General features: G+C 35.4%; 1 protein-coding gene across 1 annotated transcript in view; it reads right to left on the bottom strand.

Annotated features, from left to right (window-relative positions):
* Positions 1–18,992, bottom strand: part of ENPP1 (ectonucleotide pyrophosphatase/phosphodiesterase 1) — a 46,769-nt gene that overhangs the window by 9,134 nt on the left and 18,643 nt on the right. The window contains 13 exon segments of the mRNA XM_032214974.1: positions 92–137; positions 1,046–1,221; positions 1,729–1,816; positions 4,026–4,095; positions 4,911–5,038; positions 6,405–6,436; positions 8,722–8,853; positions 9,420–9,528; positions 11,217–11,276; positions 11,278–11,290; positions 12,360–12,425; positions 13,789–13,898; positions 18,486–18,605. Coding sequence (XP_032070865.1) covers positions 92–137; positions 1,046–1,221; positions 1,729–1,816; positions 4,026–4,095; positions 4,911–5,038; positions 6,405–6,436; positions 8,722–8,853; positions 9,420–9,528; positions 11,217–11,276; positions 11,278–11,290; positions 12,360–12,425; positions 13,789–13,898; positions 18,486–18,605 — 1,150 coding nt within the window.

The following is an 18,992-nucleotide window of genomic DNA, read 5'->3' as shown; positions in this document are numbered from 1 at the left end:
AGACAAACTGGGTCAGCTATTATATAGTAACTTCCCAGTTAAACTTTTTCTGCTCAAGTTATCCATTTCTAAAAGCAGTTATAATACTTACTTTCTGAAGTAGTAAGATCTACCTGTGGCTGAATCAGTGGCAAGCCCTACATGTAAAGGAAAGCAAAAGATGAAGTCATTTTTATGCAGCATCAGACAGAACAAACAAATAAAAAATTATATTAAAAATATCTATAGTAAATTACAACATGATTGATTAATTGACAGAATGGTGATACTGAGTTGCTTTGGATAGCGAGATGGAAGGCGTATAAATGATATGGATGTAGAGATGTTAGGAGCCAAGGTGGCGCAGTGGTTAAATGCAGCACTGCAGGCTACTGCTAGATCAGCAGGTCAGCGGTTCAAATCTCACCGGCTCAGGGTTGACTCAGCCTTCCATCCTTCCGAGGTGGGTAAATGAGGACCCAGATTGTTGGGGGCAATATGCTGACTCTCTGTAAACCGCTTAGAGAGGCCTGAAAGGCCTATGAAGCGGTATATAAGTCTACTGCTATTGCTACTGCTATTGCTATAGATATAGATATATAAGATGAAATTACACACACACACACACACACACACACACGGGAGAGAGTGAGTTCTAGTCCTGCCATAGCCATGAAAGCCAGTTGGGTGTCCTTGCATCAGTCATTCTCTCTCAACTCAACTCACCTTATAAGTTTGTTGTTTTTTGGGGGCCATCTTGAGTTCTTAGTAAAAATAAGATTAGATAGATAGATAGATAGATAGATAGATAGATAGATAGATAGATAGATAGATAGATAGATAGATATGATAAAGATAGATGATCGTGATAGAAAGATATGAGAGAGGGGGGAGAGGGAGAAAGAGAGAGAGAGAGAGAGAGAAACAGACAGACAGAATCTTAAATGAATTGTATCCAAGTTTGTCCTTATATACAACCATGAAAGTGGAAGGGTTTTTGATTAAATATCAGCAAAATTATAATTGCTACCCTTGAAGAGCAATTGTTCTTTCTTTAAGTCCGTACCAAAGATTTACATGAGCAGCTATGGCCATCACCGGAAGTCCTTTGCCCCACTGAAGGGCATGAAGAAGGGCTGCTTTCTTCTTTGGGATGTTTGGGAATATAATTGACTGTCTTCAGAAGGTGATTGAGGCTTCCATGGGTTCCATTGTTAGGAGCTGGTGTTAAATCAAGAAGATCTAAAATAGTTGAGAAAACCGTGTCAAAGATGTTGAAGATATGCTTTACATCGCAGTTTAAATATAATTCTTACAATAAACATGCTATGGATATAGACAGTCACTACCTATATGTGCTAAATTTTATAGCACATAACAGTCATGACAGTTATTCCATAAAAGTATAAAAATAAAAAATCTTAATTAAAAATAACTGTGATTAAAACATAATATAAAAATTGACAGGAGGAGTTCAACATATGGATCAAAACTAGAGGAATCTCCTAAAGAGGGAATTTTTGAAGAATCAAAAGAGAAGGTTTTTAAGGGAAATAGAAATTAGATAGGGACCAAATTCCACTTCTAATGTTACTGAAAACTGGCATTGGCACTAACATCAGAAATAATCTTTCATCTTTTTAGTATAATAAATATAACCAATGTAAGTGGTATCATTCTAGATGCATGGTAAGTATTTCCCAGAAATATTTTGAATTGAAGAGGGGTGGGGGAGCCAATTTATCATACCACACATTAAATTGTAGATTTCAATATTTTCAAATGGATCAACTTCTGTTTGAAACTTGAATCCAGGTCCAAATCCAATAAAGAGTGCCTACAACAACAAAAACAAATTTATTGACTTTACTTATTCAATTTCTATAGCCGTTTAACTCAGCCAAGTGACTCTGGTTGAAATTGGAATATCCAGTTGGTCTTTACCTGGAAAATTGCTGAATTCTTGCTTTCAGAAGAATTCAGATAGATTAAATCTATCTTTAAAAGACAGCTGACTTCCCTCTTAATATATTTATGCAAATAGAAAAGTCGCACAGGAAATCCAGATAAAAGCCAAGTTTGATATAGCATAGCTGACAGCAGATTTCCACAATAATTTCCATAATGGTCTATACTCAACTAAGGCTACTTTTATTTCTTTGAACAATTAGAATATATACCAAATACATAGTTCTGTGCAAATGTTAGTGGAATTGTAAGTTAACTGCTTTCATTTTCTGTCAGTATTTAGAATACATCTGCGCTGAGACAAATTACAGTGAGCTGCAAGCAGCTTCATTCCAAGTAATGAAGTTCATCATCTCTTTTGGAATTTTTTTTCTTATTTTCTCCTAAAAACATCTGGAGTTTTTCCCCACAACTACTGTAAATATTCTACTGCAAAGATTTGCATATTTTCTCTTTCACTAATATAAAACAGCTAAGTTCTCCCATCAAAGCTATTTAGCCACTTTTCCCCAAACATTAAACTTTTACATTTCATCACAGCTGATCAAAAGATAGCATCACTACAAAATGAAGAAGCTTACCATCTGGCTACAAGCTGATTCATTCAGCAACACAATGATGTTTCTAACTTAAACAAGAATAGATTATGAAACTTGCAAATTTGGTATCAGCTACTGAATTCATCCCACAATATCTCATTGGCTACTCACACAAAGGAGCAGGTTTTTCAATTTAAGAGAAATTAAATATTGCAACTCTGTTTTCATTTTATTAAAGTGAGCAGGTACTAATAGTCTTGATATTTACACACCAAAATTAGTAAAATTTATTTATTTTTTATGACATTTATTTGCCACTCATCTCATGTCAAACAACTTGGGGCAGCTTATAGCATAAAAACATTAAAGTCATCAGATATAAAATAACAAAGCAAATAAAAATAATGAAAGTTTTGAGCCTTTCCTGACTCTGTCTGAACTTATACTACTAAATGGCTACTAAATTGTCAAGAATAGTGAGAGAGAGAGAGAGAGAGAGAGAGAGAGAGAGAGAGAGAGATAGAGATAGAGATAGAGATAGAGAGAGAGAGAGAGAGAGAGAGAGAGAGAGAATGTATGTATATATAAATTCATTTAGTTGTATCGTGCCTTTGTTATTTTTACACATCCAACACATCTTCTTCCTCATATTTTCCCCACAACAACATTGTGAGGTGGGTTGGGCTGAGAGAAAGTGACTGAGCCAAAGTTGCCCCGCTGGCTTTCAGGCTAAAGTGGGACTAGAACTCACAATCTCCCACTTTCTAGCCCAGTACCTTAACCACTGGACCAGGGGTGTCAAACTCACATCCTCATAGCAGCATTGCATGATGTATTGGGCCTTTTTTCCCCTTCACTAAATCGGGCCGAATATAGTCTGTTATTTATACAAAGACCTGAAGAACTTAATTCCCTTTTTATACCTCAGCAAAGGAAAGCAGACTGAATATTAAAAAGAATTTTCTGATAGTAAAAGTGAAGGTTTTAAACACTGGCAGAATGGCCACCTGTTGGGGATAGTTTAGTAAATTTCTCCACAGAGCAGGGGGTTGGATTGGATCAGAGGTGGGTTGCTGCCGGTTCGGCCCAGATTGGCTGAACTAGTAATAGCGGCAGTGTAGAAGCGTCAGGCACAAGCGAGCACACAGGAGTGCGCCTGAACTGGTAGTAAAAAAATTGGCAACCCATCTCTAGATTGGATGGATTATAAGACTCATTTCAACTCAACATCAATATTATTGTTTTAAACTGCTGTTTTCTAAAGTATGAAGTTACTGTAAGGCAGCTCCCAAGTAAAGATCTATTGAAAGGGGCTTGGTTTTCCTTTCTTGATGGAGGAAAGTGCCTTGAAAGGTTGGAGGAAAGAAGAGGAAAGAGAATATGTGGCCCTCTTGCTAAGTAAGAATCCTGTAGGATATTGAAAGAAATAAAAGTAAGTTCGGCCTGAGAGAAAAATCTGAAATCTGAAAATAGAATCTCTAGTTAAAGAACCCAAAAGCAGCCTAGGTTCATTAAAAAGTTTGGAATATTGTTCTTTACCTGCATGTTTGCAAATACATTGTCTGATCCATGAAATCCACCAGTGCAATATTTGAGCTCAGATGGTATCCTGCAAAACACAGGGATTACTCCGTAACAAATAAGCCTGACATGATCAATTAAAACAAAATATCTTCTTGCCTTTCTTTTCCACATTGAGTCTTCTTGACACAACGTAAGCCCTTCTCTTCTTTGCCCCTGATTATAGAATGCTCTTTCTTAGGTCTGTTTACTAGTTTTCTATCCTTGGTGACATTCATGCCAAACTCTTTTAAGAACCAGTTATTGACCTGTGTATTTCTCTGAGTGGTTAATTATCCAACCACACATACAGTAGTTCCTAGTTGGAAGATTTTGGAGCTTACATAATTGTTTGGCAGATGTTCTGTCCCACCCTACATATATACCCCCCTTGCTACTAGGTAGAACTTTTGTTAAACCTCTTCAGTTCCTAAAACCGACACTGCAAATAAAGTAAAGACACCTGAAGTCAAACAAGGTAGGACAGAAGATTGTCTGAATTCACAGATGATCACTCAAATAACTTCAGTTAAGTTAAATAACTAGTTCTTCTTCATTGTGGTCTCTATTGTTCACAGATAACAAGCTGAAGGAGAACCCGATTCCCATGAGATTCCCAAGAAGAGGACAACTGTTTCAAAAGTTGCAATTCTTAATGAGTAGAAGCCAGTCTGTAATGCTTGATAAAGGTGGAAAGTTGAGTCTATATGGGCCCCTGGCATAACGTCAGCAAGGTGATATGTGCCACTGTTGCTCTTATGGAATGAACTGCAAGCTAGAAGTATAAGATAAGGCAGCAACAGAAATAATTTGCTCTCACTTAAATAAAATAAATATGAATTAAAACAAAAATCAAAAGCTTACCGGGCAAGCTGCCACTGCTGGTCCATATAAAAATGTACAGATTCAATCCGTTTATTATTGGCATAGTGAAATCGCTTAGGAAGCATCTGCTTCAGGTATGCCTTGAAATGCTGCTCTGGGACCAAACACTGCAATGTAGAAACCACAGTAGATGGTCATATCCAACACAATGCAAAATATCTTGCTCTTTTTTCTCTGCCTTGTTGCAATCCACCCTCACAAATCTGCTTTGGACAGTACTCCAAAGAGATTTAACAGGTAGAGAAATCAGCAATGACATTCTTCTTTTCTGATTAGAGATAAATTTACCTATGTTTATTAAGATTATACTTTCTTTTTTCCAATAGACGGCTCACAAGAAGCAGGTAATACATAAATGACATTGTTAAAGTACAATTAAATATAAGCAAACATTTATTAAAATACAAAATGACAGCCATAATAAATAATCAATTTCTCCTTCCATATTAAGCATCTGAAACCTGCATGCACATCTTGCCTAAATAAACATGCTGGGCCTTTACCATTTTTTAAATATAATTTTTATTGAAGAGATTTTTAACAAGATAAAAACAATACAAATATTAGAAAGGAAAGAAAGAAAATTAGTAAGTGTAATAAATAACTAAGATTTTTTTTTTTATAAAGAAGCGTACTTCAATTTTTTTTTGCAGTTGTTTACAAATGCATTTATATTTTACCCTGTCTCTCTTTTAAGGTTACATCATCTGGGCCTGTACTCTTATAGGAAAACATTTTAAGTCAAATGAAGCCTAAAAGACAAAGTTCATAGCTTGTTTTAACTTGATTTGAAGCACAAGTTATTATGATCTGAGCTCTTCAGGTACTGCTAATATTGTAACAGCCTGTGCAATGGGACAGGAACCTCAAAACTTTTCACTGATTTTTCTCTGAGACTTTCTGTAATGTCATGCAAGAAAACTGAAACACATCTGGCATTTCCCAAAATTTCATTAAATTGGACATTCTAATTCAAAATCTCACATGACATTGAATTTTTTTCCCCAGGATTTGGGGATCTTGCAAAATTTTGGCCCTATAATATTTTTAAGGTATTTCTACAAATGCTATTTTTATTACTGTACTATAGCTATTCTGGAATCCACAGGTATTTTCGTATTCACAATTTCTAGATTTAAAAATCACACTAAGACAAACCAAATCACATTATCACTTAAAATGATGGTCATATCCAGAATTACTTTTTGTACCAAATACTGAGTCAATTTAATTTTTTCTTTCTATCTCAGAAGAAACAAACACAATTACAGCAATATAATAATATACCAAGGGAACCCCCATATCTTGATATGTCTGAAGGAGGGAAGATATATTAGATCTGAATGGCTTGACTAATTCTATAAATGATGGGGAAAATGCAACTAATGTAGTTCTCTGGGCTGGGCAACTATATTAAATCTAATCAATAAAATAAAATAAGAGTCATGACTTGGAGAAGATGTCAGTACTTACTGTAAGGTTTCTGACAAGGCCTTCATAATCAACTAGAAGAGTTAGATGAGATAATTAGTAACCTATAAGTTAAAAGAAAAATAAAGAACATCCAACTAAGTAGTGGTAGCTGAAATACTACATCACATTTCATCTTGTTTATCAGCTAATTAAAATATTCTTCTCTGCTGCATCTATTAGAAATAATTCTTTACCATACAGCAGAACACAAGGATGTAACAGAGCAGTATAGATAATGCTAAAGTAGTTTTCTGAAAATTGCCCCATGTTGAATTAATAGTTGAATTAATATTCAACATTCATAAGCTCTAAGAGATTTCTGAATGATCAATGTAATTATTAAAATAATAATAAAGTAAACTATGTTATAATGTGGAATTAAAGGGCAAAACATTCTTTGCTAAGGTATTCAATACTGACGGCCTCTTCCAGACTGGTTTGCCTACACATAATGATCCCAGATCCAGACTTGCATTAGGTAAAAGCAAATAAGAATAGATGCATATTCTAAATTATAGAAAAATACGTAATTTTCCCTGAAGTGTCTATATCCATGATGACGAACCTATGTCATGCGTGCCACAGGTGGCACGCAGAGCCCTTTCTGCAGGCACATCAACTGTCGTCCAAGCTCAATTCAACCACCCATGTGGGGAGGGGGGCGACTGGGTCGCATGCGCATAGGCAGAGGGCAGGGGGAGCATGGGGGTGTTTGGCGCACACCCCCATGGCCTGTTTTTGGTCCCAGGAGGCTGCAGGTACGCCTATTAGGCCCAAAACAGGACACAGGGGAGTGGCGCCCACCCATGACCCATTTTTGGGCTAGGAGGCTGCAGGGAGGGGAAACACAGGGATGTTGCACGCACTTGCAGGGGGCACAGGGGGGTGTTGCGCGCACATTGCATTATGGGTGCGGGCATGCATGCAGGCTGGCTTTTGGCACACAACGACAAAAAGGTTAGCCGTCACTGGTCTATATAAAGGCAACAAGCAGCAATTGTCATTTTTTAAAGATATTATTTCAAAGAATATTACTGTAGATATGTATTGAAAAGATTTCAGATATCAATTGATTAATTAGTTCTCTGGAAGACTACTTCACTGCAAATGCCCAATCACTTGAAGGTTTTCCTACTGGTAGTAAAAAAATGTGGGAATCTGGTACCTGACATTCAAATCCTGCCTTTAAACTTCTTGCTTTGCTAAGACAAAGATCAGCTATCAATATCTATTATATTGGCAAATCATAATTACAATATTTTTTATTTGATTTGTGATCCTAAGAGATGTTTAGTATTACAGTTTGCATCAGGTGGTCTATGTCAAAGTTTCCAAAAGTTTATATCGTAAAACCTTTAGTGTCTCAGTAATTTCTTTACCATGATTATTAGCATCGAGTAATATAATATAATATGATATTAAACAATTAAATGATGAGGGATTAAATACAAGGTGGAGCAAATATTATAATGTTAAGAACTTTAATTGAATATTTATAATGATATGAGTATGATCAATGTAATTAATATAATTAAAATGGATAAGAGAGGAAGGATAGAAATAGAATACTTTCTAACATAAGATTGGTGTTATTAAGGTATAAAATAGAGGTAGAAATTAGAAAGGGGGAAATACTAAATATTGTTATACAACATGTTAAAATCAGCAGGCAGATGAAAGTATAACAATTTGAAAGATGACTATTTTGTATGATATATAATGTTATTAGAAAGAGGTGAGTATGATTAATACAAGGTTATCAAAATTGTCAATTTTAATATTATTATTTGGTATCAAAATTAACACCCAGAAACCATATTATTCATGTTATCTAATATTTATATACATTTAAAAATTAAAAAAACACTTAAAGAAAATACAGCACTATAGGCTTAAGTATCACCCAAAACATGGCACCCTTGTGAGTTTGCATCCAAGAGCCACAGTGTGGGAATAACAGGCCATGCCCTACAAATACTGATAGAAAGGAGTATTTAAATTTTTCCCATTGTTATTTAAGAATATTAACATCATGACTTTTTTTCCAGGTACAAATAAAAGAGTGGAAATTCTGGAAGAAAGATAACATATGCAGTCCCCCCACCAAAAAATATATGTAGCTAAATTATTTTAGAAGGTCTCCAAACAGGAGAGAATTGGCTAGCCTCACTTCTGCAAATCAGGTTATCAGGAAAAGTTCAACCAGCAAATGCAAGCATTTAATTTAATCCCACAGATTCATATAAGACCAATATCCACGCACTAAAACAACAATATAAAACAAGCAAATAATTCAAATTGGTCTAGTAGTACATACAAGAGAAATACTCATCTGGAGAATTTTGGGGTCTTAAGCGAGCTGCAGGGCCAGGTACCACAAACAAGTCTTTAACATTGCCCAAATATGCATCCAGATAGACTGTTTTTTGGCAGTTAGCTTCTTCCATTCCTTGCAAGAAAAATATAAAGTTTTATGCTCATGGTAAATATGGACATATTTTATTGTGGGCTGAGAAAAAGTAGCTCTAATTATCAGCAAGAAATTAGGTCTAAGACTTATTTGTTCATATAAATGAATATACATTATTTCGACTTTCTATATTGTTTCCAAATTCTTTATATGCAAGTCCAATGACTGAACAAAAGTTACCTGTTTTAGAACTCACTTAAACAAGCGGTCTTTATAAATAATGAACATCCAAGATCATGGGTGGGGAGTTATGACCTTTTTATAACCCAGCATTTATACATGGGGTTCCACTTGCGCTAAGCATTGTTGGTTTGGCCATATGGCTTCAGTTAAACTATGATTATAATTTCTGTAATCAATAATCCAGATGGGTTAGAATGAAGTCCAGTAGTGAATTCATGAAAATTTGCTCTTAAACTAGTCTACATTTATTTAGTTTTTTTATATTGCCAGGACTACTTATCTTTTCTTTAAAAACAATAGTTCAAAAGACATTTCAAAAATGTTTTATGTATCCTAAAATCTATATGTTTTACAAGACTTACCATGGTCAGAAATAAGAATAATATTAATGCAGTTGTGAAGCTTCATTTGCTTAAGCCCATCCATCAACAACCCAACCACTTTGTCTACTCTCTCTAGTGCAAGAATTACCTGCAAATTAAAAGTGAAGAGAGACAAAATAAACAAGTTAAGCCCACATCCCCCCCCCCCCCGCAAAAATGGTCGTTTCCTCATAAATATTCTGCTGCCAATGAGAAAGCATCTGTCAGCAATGTAGAGTAGGAATTGGTTTTCCATTAGCTTCCCTCACTCTGCAACACTTATCAACCTTTAATTCTGCTTGATATAGTTTGGAGAGCTCTTTATTGGAGCAACATAGCTGGCTGATACTTTCCAACAGCAGCACAGATCAGTTAGATATCCTTTATGATGGCTAAATATTAATATAAAATTAATTGCAATATAGACCCCTGCCTAAGATGAGTAAGTCCAGCAATGAACATTCTTTGACTGCATAGCTGAGCTAGGCAGGATTGCTGTTCAGTCACCCTGAATTAAGAGATACAAAGAGTCTTCCGTAATAAAACTAAACAAACAAAGCCTTGTAGACTACCCAGATATTGTAGAAAACACTCCAAATTTCCAGAACACTTAACTAAGAGGAGTATCACAAAAGCAAGAGATAAAGAAGGAGCAAGAATGTCTAAAATTAGGGTACCCTTCCCCAAAACAGTTGCTTTTTCTAACCAATGTGACAAGAACATATGTTATTATTATTTGTCATTTATTAACAACTTTTCTACCTATACAATGCCCATGGCAGCTTACGGTGATTAAAAATACAAATGATAAAATATAGGAATAAAACAATGAAAGCAAAGTGAAAGCAAAATTAAAATCAATGTCATTAGAAACAATTCAATTAGCAATTATAAGTTTGGGGAAAGGGAGGTGTTTTATCATTTTCCTTCCTAACTATTAGAAAAGTGATAGCCAACCATTCTCCCTAGCCTGCGGATCACAAGAGAAAGCCATTTTCACATGCTAGATAGCGAAATTTCCAGCAGCAAGGGACATCTTCAAAAGGGGCATTCCGGCTGATATAAGTAACCAGGCAGGTTCAAAGCAGAAGAAAACAGTTTCATATTTTTAAACAGCAGGTGCCTAGTCTAAGGAGAAGAAGGGGGGGAGAGTTCTCACAGTGATGATCTTCAATAATCCTTTTCTAACTCAGGATCTAAATATGTAAAGAATTCTGCATGCGGCTGAATGTTCAATAATTTTTTCCTCCATATTTAGCGATAGACATTGGCTTTCCCCTCTAAAAATTGACTTTTACTTGAATGTTTAATGCATAAAGTTTGAGCTAAGAAGTATTAAGGTGATCTCTTTGTAAAGTTCCAGGCTATCATCCAATCCTTTAACCCAATGTACATGCATATATAATCCTCTGTTATCTATTTGGGTCACTTACTTTTTTAAACACTTCTTAACTTTTAATCCTGTCAGTGTTAATGTCTTTGGATGTCCGAGTCTAATTGTTTAATATGATTGTAAATCTGAAATCTTCTCTAATAATGTTTAATGACCTTTTCTGTGATCTCCATTAAATGCATTCTGCATCAAGATCTTTCATAGTTGGTTTTCAATTTTTTATATGTCATCATATTATAGAGCTGTGCATCATTTTTATAATATATGAATAATTAAAGGGGAGTTTTATTTTAAATGAGAGGGAATGAAATTGCCCTTTAATTAGATTTTTAAAAATGATCTTATCCTTAATCTACTATGGAACTTTAGTTAAAGAAATGCCATTAGAGTGTCCAGTTACTTACTTCACTGCTGATTGGCCCACTAGCTGTGTCCGAGGAATCTGGTTCTTCTAAATACAGAGTTGTAAAAGTGTGGTCTATATCAAACAGCATTAAAATTTAATATTTTACATATAAATTAAGAGAAGAGTGAAACTATTTAAAATTCATAGATTTCATTAGAACAACTGCATTAACAAATCTTGGGGTGGTGATATAAAAATGTATATTATAGTACACATATAGGCTAACATATGAGGATAAAGCATGATGACCAGGAAGGGTCCTGAGTCAAGCAACTTCTCACTAAATGGCCTTAAGCAAATCATACTCTCCTCAACTCAGCCCACAATTTGAATAGTAGTAGTAGCAGCAGCAATAATAACTAATAATAATAATTCAAAGTATCGGGACTTGCAAATTGAAGTTGAGTGACTATGGAAAAGAAATTGTGTGTTGTCCCAATTGTAATTGGAGCCCTTGAAGCAATACTTAAAGGGCTACCTCGTTATTTGGAAATTCTAAATTTATCAGACTTGAACATTTTTGATTTTACAAAAAACCACCTTACTTGGAACAGCTTATATCCTCCAACGTTACCTTAACAGTTCCTAGGTCCTTCGTTAGGACTCGAGCTGTTGAGCTACCTACCAGCCCCAAAGGCTGTGAATCTCACCAAAGATTAACCAAATAATAAAAATAATATCAGTATATTAAAATACAGCATGTATGAGTGTTACAAGGATTTAAAGTATGCACATGAAGCATTCTGAACAGTTGAAAGCACTGTGAAAATGTTACCTATAGTGAAACCTCAGTTTAAAGGACTTTAATTCAATAGATTTCAGATTCAATAGATAAAATTTCCACTGCAATTACAGTTGAATTATGACATCATGCTATATGATATTCTGTCCAGGCTAACAGATAAATGGGAATAATAGATACTCTTTTCACCGAACTGAACCATTAACATGAAGTAATGATGTATTATATTACTCCACATTCATGCTATTTCAGTATAAACTTTTATGAGCCCTTTAATATATTTTTGACGCAAACTTCACAACATCCACAAGACAAGCCAAATGATGCCAATTCAACACAGCAGTTACTATTTGCCTTTCAGTTATTTCATACATTGCTTTGAGATGGCAATTTACTTGCCTTTCTTCTTCTGGTAATTGGAGCCATCTAAGAAATGTGATTACTCTTTCTTCAAATGGTATTGATCTAAAGATAAAATGTCAACAAAACATAGACACTTATATGTGACATTTGGCTTAGGGCAGCTGTCATTGATTTATTAAATCTGAACATAAAGATCGAGCATATTCTAAAAATCCAGAAAATAGGTCATTATAGATCAGGATTGGAATGTTGTAACAATTATTACTTAGGTACTTTGAAATTAGGCAAGTTTTATGAATTCCCAAATTAACTGAGACAGTTCATTTGGAGCTACCATATCTGCCACTGCAAAAATGTGGATAGTCACTAGATGGCAGTAACTCTCTGATCAGCTGAATATTGTACACTGCAGCTTTTAGCTAAGAGATTCAGAAAAGAATAAGAAGATATTTGCCATAGCATGGTTAGCTAATTAAGGTTTTCTTTGCCTACTATTTTTGATTAGAAAAAATATTTTCATGCATATCTTTGAAAACTAATTGGATTATCATGAAAATATTCAGAATATTTTAAAGATCAAAATTTTATAAAACAAAAGGGGCTTTTTAACTGCAGAAATATCTGCTTAGCATTTTCAGAGACGTGCTTGGAAATGCATATTTAGGACAAGCACACAGATATAATTCTAGAGACATTCTATAATTACAGCAATTCTGTATGAATGCTTGTAGCTTTACAAGCAAATACAATGTTAATTCTGGTGAAACTATTAATGAGGTTAAAATAAATTCTTGAACCATAAAAAGTATGTCCTTCTTTACTGGAACATCTGGAATCAATAAAAGTTGTCTTTTTTCTTTTCCTTTTTTTAATATGTAAGGAATAACGTGGATACAGTGGGTGAAATATCAGAAAACCTGAAAATCCAAGTTAGCGACAGATGATGGAGAAAATTTATCTATGTGGTTGAAAATAATAAATCGATCAACACACCATAAAGCTAATTGCCTCTCTTTTTCCCCGACCACCTACAAAACAAACTCAGACTTGTACTAGTAAGAAGGACATTTGAAAAGAATTACTAATTCAGAATTCTTACAAAGCCTTTCAGCATGTTGTGTAATATATATGTTGTTAAGCTAATTAACACATCTTAGAAGGTCAGCAATAATTAGCATCTTAGAATCTTTGTAAAAAAATAGCAAGTGCATCACAAAATAAATCAAGCAACTTATAATTGGCATAATATCAAAATCAACAATGCATGCAATCCCACAGAGTGTGGGGCTTCCCAATAGAATAAATAAATAGAATCCATAAGATAATAAACATGAAAATGATGTGCTAATGACTGAGAGCATAACTGAAGAATTTATTATGTGCTTAAAATTTACCCATAGATTTTCTCTGAAGCAGGTTTTTAACCTTATCAACCAACTAAACCAAACCATTCACAAATTCTCACCTATTGTATAATTTGTAAAAGTTTGGAAAACTTCCATTGACATCAACATCTGAACCAGGCCAGAAAAACGAAGCAGATTTTAGTCCCTGATACATTGCAGTCAGCCAAATCTGTAGAAAAAGATTTTTAAAAACCCTTGTAATTGTGAATTCTTTCTGTTGCTTTTGGAACAGTATTTGGAAAATAATTTGCTGCTTTAAAAGAATTACATGGATTTTTGCTTGCCAGTTTCCACCCACTCACCCAACCCTTCTAGGTTGCAGTCAAAAGGAATACATTTGCCCCTAACCTTATACCACTCTTCCATTGAATCTTTCATTGATTGCTTATGTTTATAGCAATTTATTTTCCAAGGCTAAGAAGATGAGAGCTGTCTATGTTTATGATAGTCCCTCTGCTGAGTCTTTCACAAGATCTGCAATTTTATTTCTTTTAACAAGATATATATGCTTTATTTATTTATATAATCTTGGAGAATAATTCAATATTTCCACATTCCTCTGATCAAGCCTTTTCTATTCTATACCTTATTGCATTGAGCACTCTTGATCTTGTATTTACAAGAGCTGCTTCATTTCAGCCTTGTCTCCTGAAAGTCATGATTCCCTTTTCAAAAATAAATGGATGGTGAAATTAATAAAGTTGCCAGACATGGTGGAATTGACTGACTTGGTTAAAGAAAGATTTTATCTAGCTTTGTTTCTACTTGGTAATCACTCTTAGATTTTCTTTTTGATTGAAACTGAACAAATGAGTATTTTAACTTGGGTTTTGATGGTTAGATATGTTTATTATGACTGAGGGTATTGTTTAATATGGTGCATTCTAGTTCAAAGTGTCATTAATTTATACATTTTTACTCGTATGGAAGAAAAATGAGATGATACTTTTTTCTACAGCTTTTTGTAATTGTTGCTGTTTCTTGCACTCCCTATTTTTTTTGTTTGTTTGTTTGTTGTTACCACTTTCCTCAACTCCTTTTTTCTCCTTTTTTGTATTTTATATACTTTTATAGATTTAATAAGTTTTGGGGAAAAAACATTGTCCTTTCCTCCTTCCTTTGTTCTGTTTCAAAGGAGTATGGCAAATTCATCCACTATAAATTTAAGATGGCCTCCTTCTCCTACACAGGCTATCTGGCCAGACATCACCAATATATCTGTCAATCCACACTAGCTTGCAGAATGCTTAATACCTTTGCCACGTTTCTCCACTCTTATCCAATCAGTTTGTCTCCTCTTCTTTCTTCCTAACTACCTTCCATTTTCCCAGCTGTCTTACTTTAATACCTCTCATTTCTTCTTCTCCCTTCTTTGCCTCAATACTTTGATCGCCTTGTCTAATGTTTCTCTCCTTTCCTGGTTTTCATCTCTAAGTCACTATTCTCCTTTTCTACTTGAGAGCTGCAAAAGCTTTGAGAAAAACAACAACTGAGAGGCTTCATGCACACAGGGCAACCATTGTTGGATAGCCATTTGTCTGGAACAGTATAAGGTTTCCTGCCTAGGCAGGGGGCTGGACTAGAAGACCTCCAAGGTCCCTTCCAACTCTGCTATTGTATTCTATTGTATTGTATTGTATTGTATAAATAAGATTTGAGGATAATAACAGCAATCTTGTAATAACAGTACCAAGAACAGCAGCTATACCAGCACATTGCAGAAATAATGAGGAATAATTTATCACATTTCCATTAATGATCAGGAATTGGAACACATGAAGAAAGCTCGTATAATATAATACAAAGCAATTGTACATTTTTCTTTAAGGCTGTGGGAACAACATGAAAGAAAAAATAGGCTTTTGTATTAGTAAAAACAACAACTAAAAGACTTTGCCAATTATCTTGGAGTGTAGGAAGGAGTTTCTGTTTGCTCTAGGTTATAGTGCTAGCCTAGAAACCAGGAGACTGTGAGTTCTAGTCCTACCTCAGACATGAAAACTGGCTGGATGACTTTGAGCCGAACACCCTCCCAGGACAAGAGTTGTTGTGGGGAAAATATTGTGTTTGTTCTCTTCCTTGAATTATTTATAAAAATAATAAAGACAGGCTATAAATACAATATTTTTTTTAAGTAAAATAAAATTATCGTAATTTGTGTATGTATTCAGTATCCTGAGAATAAAAATACATCAAAGTGCCACAACAGGATGAACCAAACTGCAAGTGTGGCCCATTAGACAAACACAATTGAGGAGTAAAAAGCAGGGAGATCAAGTACAGAACGAATGAGATAGCAAGATAAAAAACCTTTCATGTTTCAAAACCTTTCATCAAAACAATCAGCACAACAGAAAGGAAAACCTACTTTTTGTCTGTCAAAGCCTTGTGTTATGCAAATCAATGAAAGAAGGAAAAGAAAATACCCACCACTTGAAATTCTCTCAAGTGGATATAATTTAGGGTTCTGTGAAACATCATATTGTAAATATTGTATCTATTGTATTTAAAATTATGTAGATAAAATTTGTAGAATTCTATGTAATCAATGCAGCATACACCATAAAATCAATTGCAGCTTTTGCCCTTTTCATGGTCTGAATTTCTGATCTTAACCATGTAATTTATTGGAACTCCAGTAAATGATTGTGCTGACCAGTGTTTTTCATACACATAAGTACCCCATATCAAACACCTTATTGTCTCCCATTTTTCAAAGACAAAAAGACCATTTTAACCAGGGGTGGCTGCTGGGGGTTTGCAAGCTAAGATTCTGTGCAGTTTGGAGAACCCCCAAATCCCACTCCTGACTGGGCCCATCCACCCTGCCTCTCCCAGGAGTCCTCATGCGGCCTGTTTTGGATGCAAGTTCGTGTACATGCGGAGGCTTGGGGAGGTGAAAAATGGACCTACTGGAAGTTTGGAAAATTCTGGGCCTGTTTCCAGCCGCCAGCGGGCCTACGGAGCCTGGGGAGGCTGTTTTTGCCCAGAGAGGGAGAAACCACCACCCCTGCCGTGGTGCAGGAGGCTGACTAGGCCACTGACACTCACCATGGCCATGCCCATCCAGCAATCGAGCAGAGAACCCCATGCTAAAAATTTTGAAGCCCACCCCTGATCTTAACCCTACATCTCCAACCGCATTTATGTCTAGTGCATTGTCTCTCCTTCATGAACCCTTCAATGTTTTCCATTCTGTACACCGAACTGGAAATGTCTCCACAATAATCACAGCTTAGCCTATTGTCTTAGCTGATCATTTCTTTTCAAAGTTTCCATGGAAGGGAAGAATAATAGATGGGTCTGTTATTAGTCCTGTCCCCATTTTTCAATTCTAATCCATCAGTGAATGAAACTCACTCCACCAATTTCTGCTCATTAACCTTGCGGCTCCATTTTCTCTTATCACATTTATGTTAACATGATTAAACATTGTGATATGAAATGAATTGGGCTGAATCTAGACTTGACTAAATGGGAAGCTACTTTCTATGGTTATAACAAATCAAAGTCCAGCAAATGCTTCCCAAGGAGGGAAACAGACTGATTTCTCTGCATTCCCTAATAAATCAATCCCCCCCCCCCCCCCGATATCTCAAACTTTCCATAGCGGGAGCAACAGGAGAAGCAGAACTTTGAGAAACAGCTCTGCAACTTCTTTCTTTCAGAAAACGTGAAACTTCATCAAGGCCAAGTCTCACCTGAGGTATACATTACTAAATAGCTCGTTTTTTTCTTTCAACTTCCTTTTTTCTTCCCTTGCTATCTTTATCATTATTATGTTACTATTTATCTGTGGAAGAGGCAGATAGCCTTGGTTTAATCTTTAACTTTCTCTTTCCCTCATTTCTCATGTTTCCCATAGTTAGTCCCACGCATTTCATGTTGCTTCTCCATGCAATAAAACTACACAATAACTTTGTCTTGTAGAACAAACAGGCAGAAGGCTAGCAGAGTGCACTCATGAACACCAATTAGCAGTCAGAAAATACAATGAAAACTCCTTAATTTCGTAACACATGACAGACTTAACCATTATCTCAACAGGGAAATTGTGAGCATCCTAGACTAAACTAAATCCAAAAATGTTATGGAATTCCTGGAAGGTTGGCATTTAGACAAATCAGCATCAACAGGCATATAGATTACACACGATTAAAAAGAGACAATAAGAAGCATTAAAAAAGGAGAGGAGAGAGAGGCGAGGAGAGGAGAGGAGAGAATATTTAACAATTTGGGTCTGTTATCAGTGTGCAAAGTCTTTCTAATTTTGCAGACCAATATATCAACATTCAAAGAGACAGTATAGCTACATTCAAAGAGACTATCGGTGTTTCCCAAAATAAGATAGGGTATTATTTTCTTTGAGCTCTGGAATAAGCATTTGGCCTTATTTTCAGGGACGTCTTATTATTTTTGAGGAGGCGGCAAGCGTGGTCACCTCATGGCTGCTGCTGTGTTGCAATATTTTCGGGGAGAGCTTCTTTTCAGGGGAGGGCTTTTATTAGCGCATGCGCTCAAAAGCCTGATGGGGCTTATTATTCGGGGAGGTCTTATTTTGGGGAAAACAGGGTATATCGGACTGATCGATAACAGCAACTGCACATAAAAGGAATTGGGGCTTCCCGGGTATTTTATCAAGTGAGCTGTTATGAGATTGGTCTGTGAATCATTACAAAAGGTATAATATAGTAGAACGTGAGCTGCATTATCTTTTGATCATTAATAACACATTATATTCAGAATTGATACTTACTGGTTGTCCTTGGTACCACTGTGGATTAGACTTCTCAGCATTTTTGAGTGTGAAAGTAGCATTTCTCTCTGGATCATACATTTTGTTATCCACTAAACCATGGGATTCTGGATACAGACCCTGGAAGTAAGATTTGAATTGATATGCATCAACAATGATTGCTATAGCAACAGTTGGAGACCTCAGGCTGTACACAGTAGAAGACAGTAACACTTGGAGATCCATCAAGTTTGATTCCCTCCAGCTTAGTATTACAATAATGGATTTTAAACAAAGGTTGCTAAAAGAAACTCTGCATGTCTTTGTTAATCTTCCCGCACAATTCCACAGTAGTTGGAAAGTTTTAGACATTTTTTTATTTCATGTGCGGGCAATTGCAAGGCCCAAGAAAAGTTAAAATATTAAGGGTTAATCACAATTTAAAGAAACAAGATTGGGTTTAGAGTGAAAAGAGCACAAAGAACATGTCAGGCAAACAAATACTGGGACATGATGGTATCTACGCTG

The sequence above is a fragment of the Thamnophis elegans genome, chromosome 4 (assembly GCF_009769535.1).
Source record: "Thamnophis elegans isolate rThaEle1 chromosome 4, rThaEle1.pri, whole genome shotgun sequence".
NCBI lineage: Eukaryota > Metazoa > Chordata > Lepidosauria > Squamata > Colubridae > Thamnophis > Thamnophis elegans.
The sequence above is the reverse complement of the archived record's forward strand: the minus strand, read 5'-3'. Positions and strand labels throughout refer to the sequence as shown.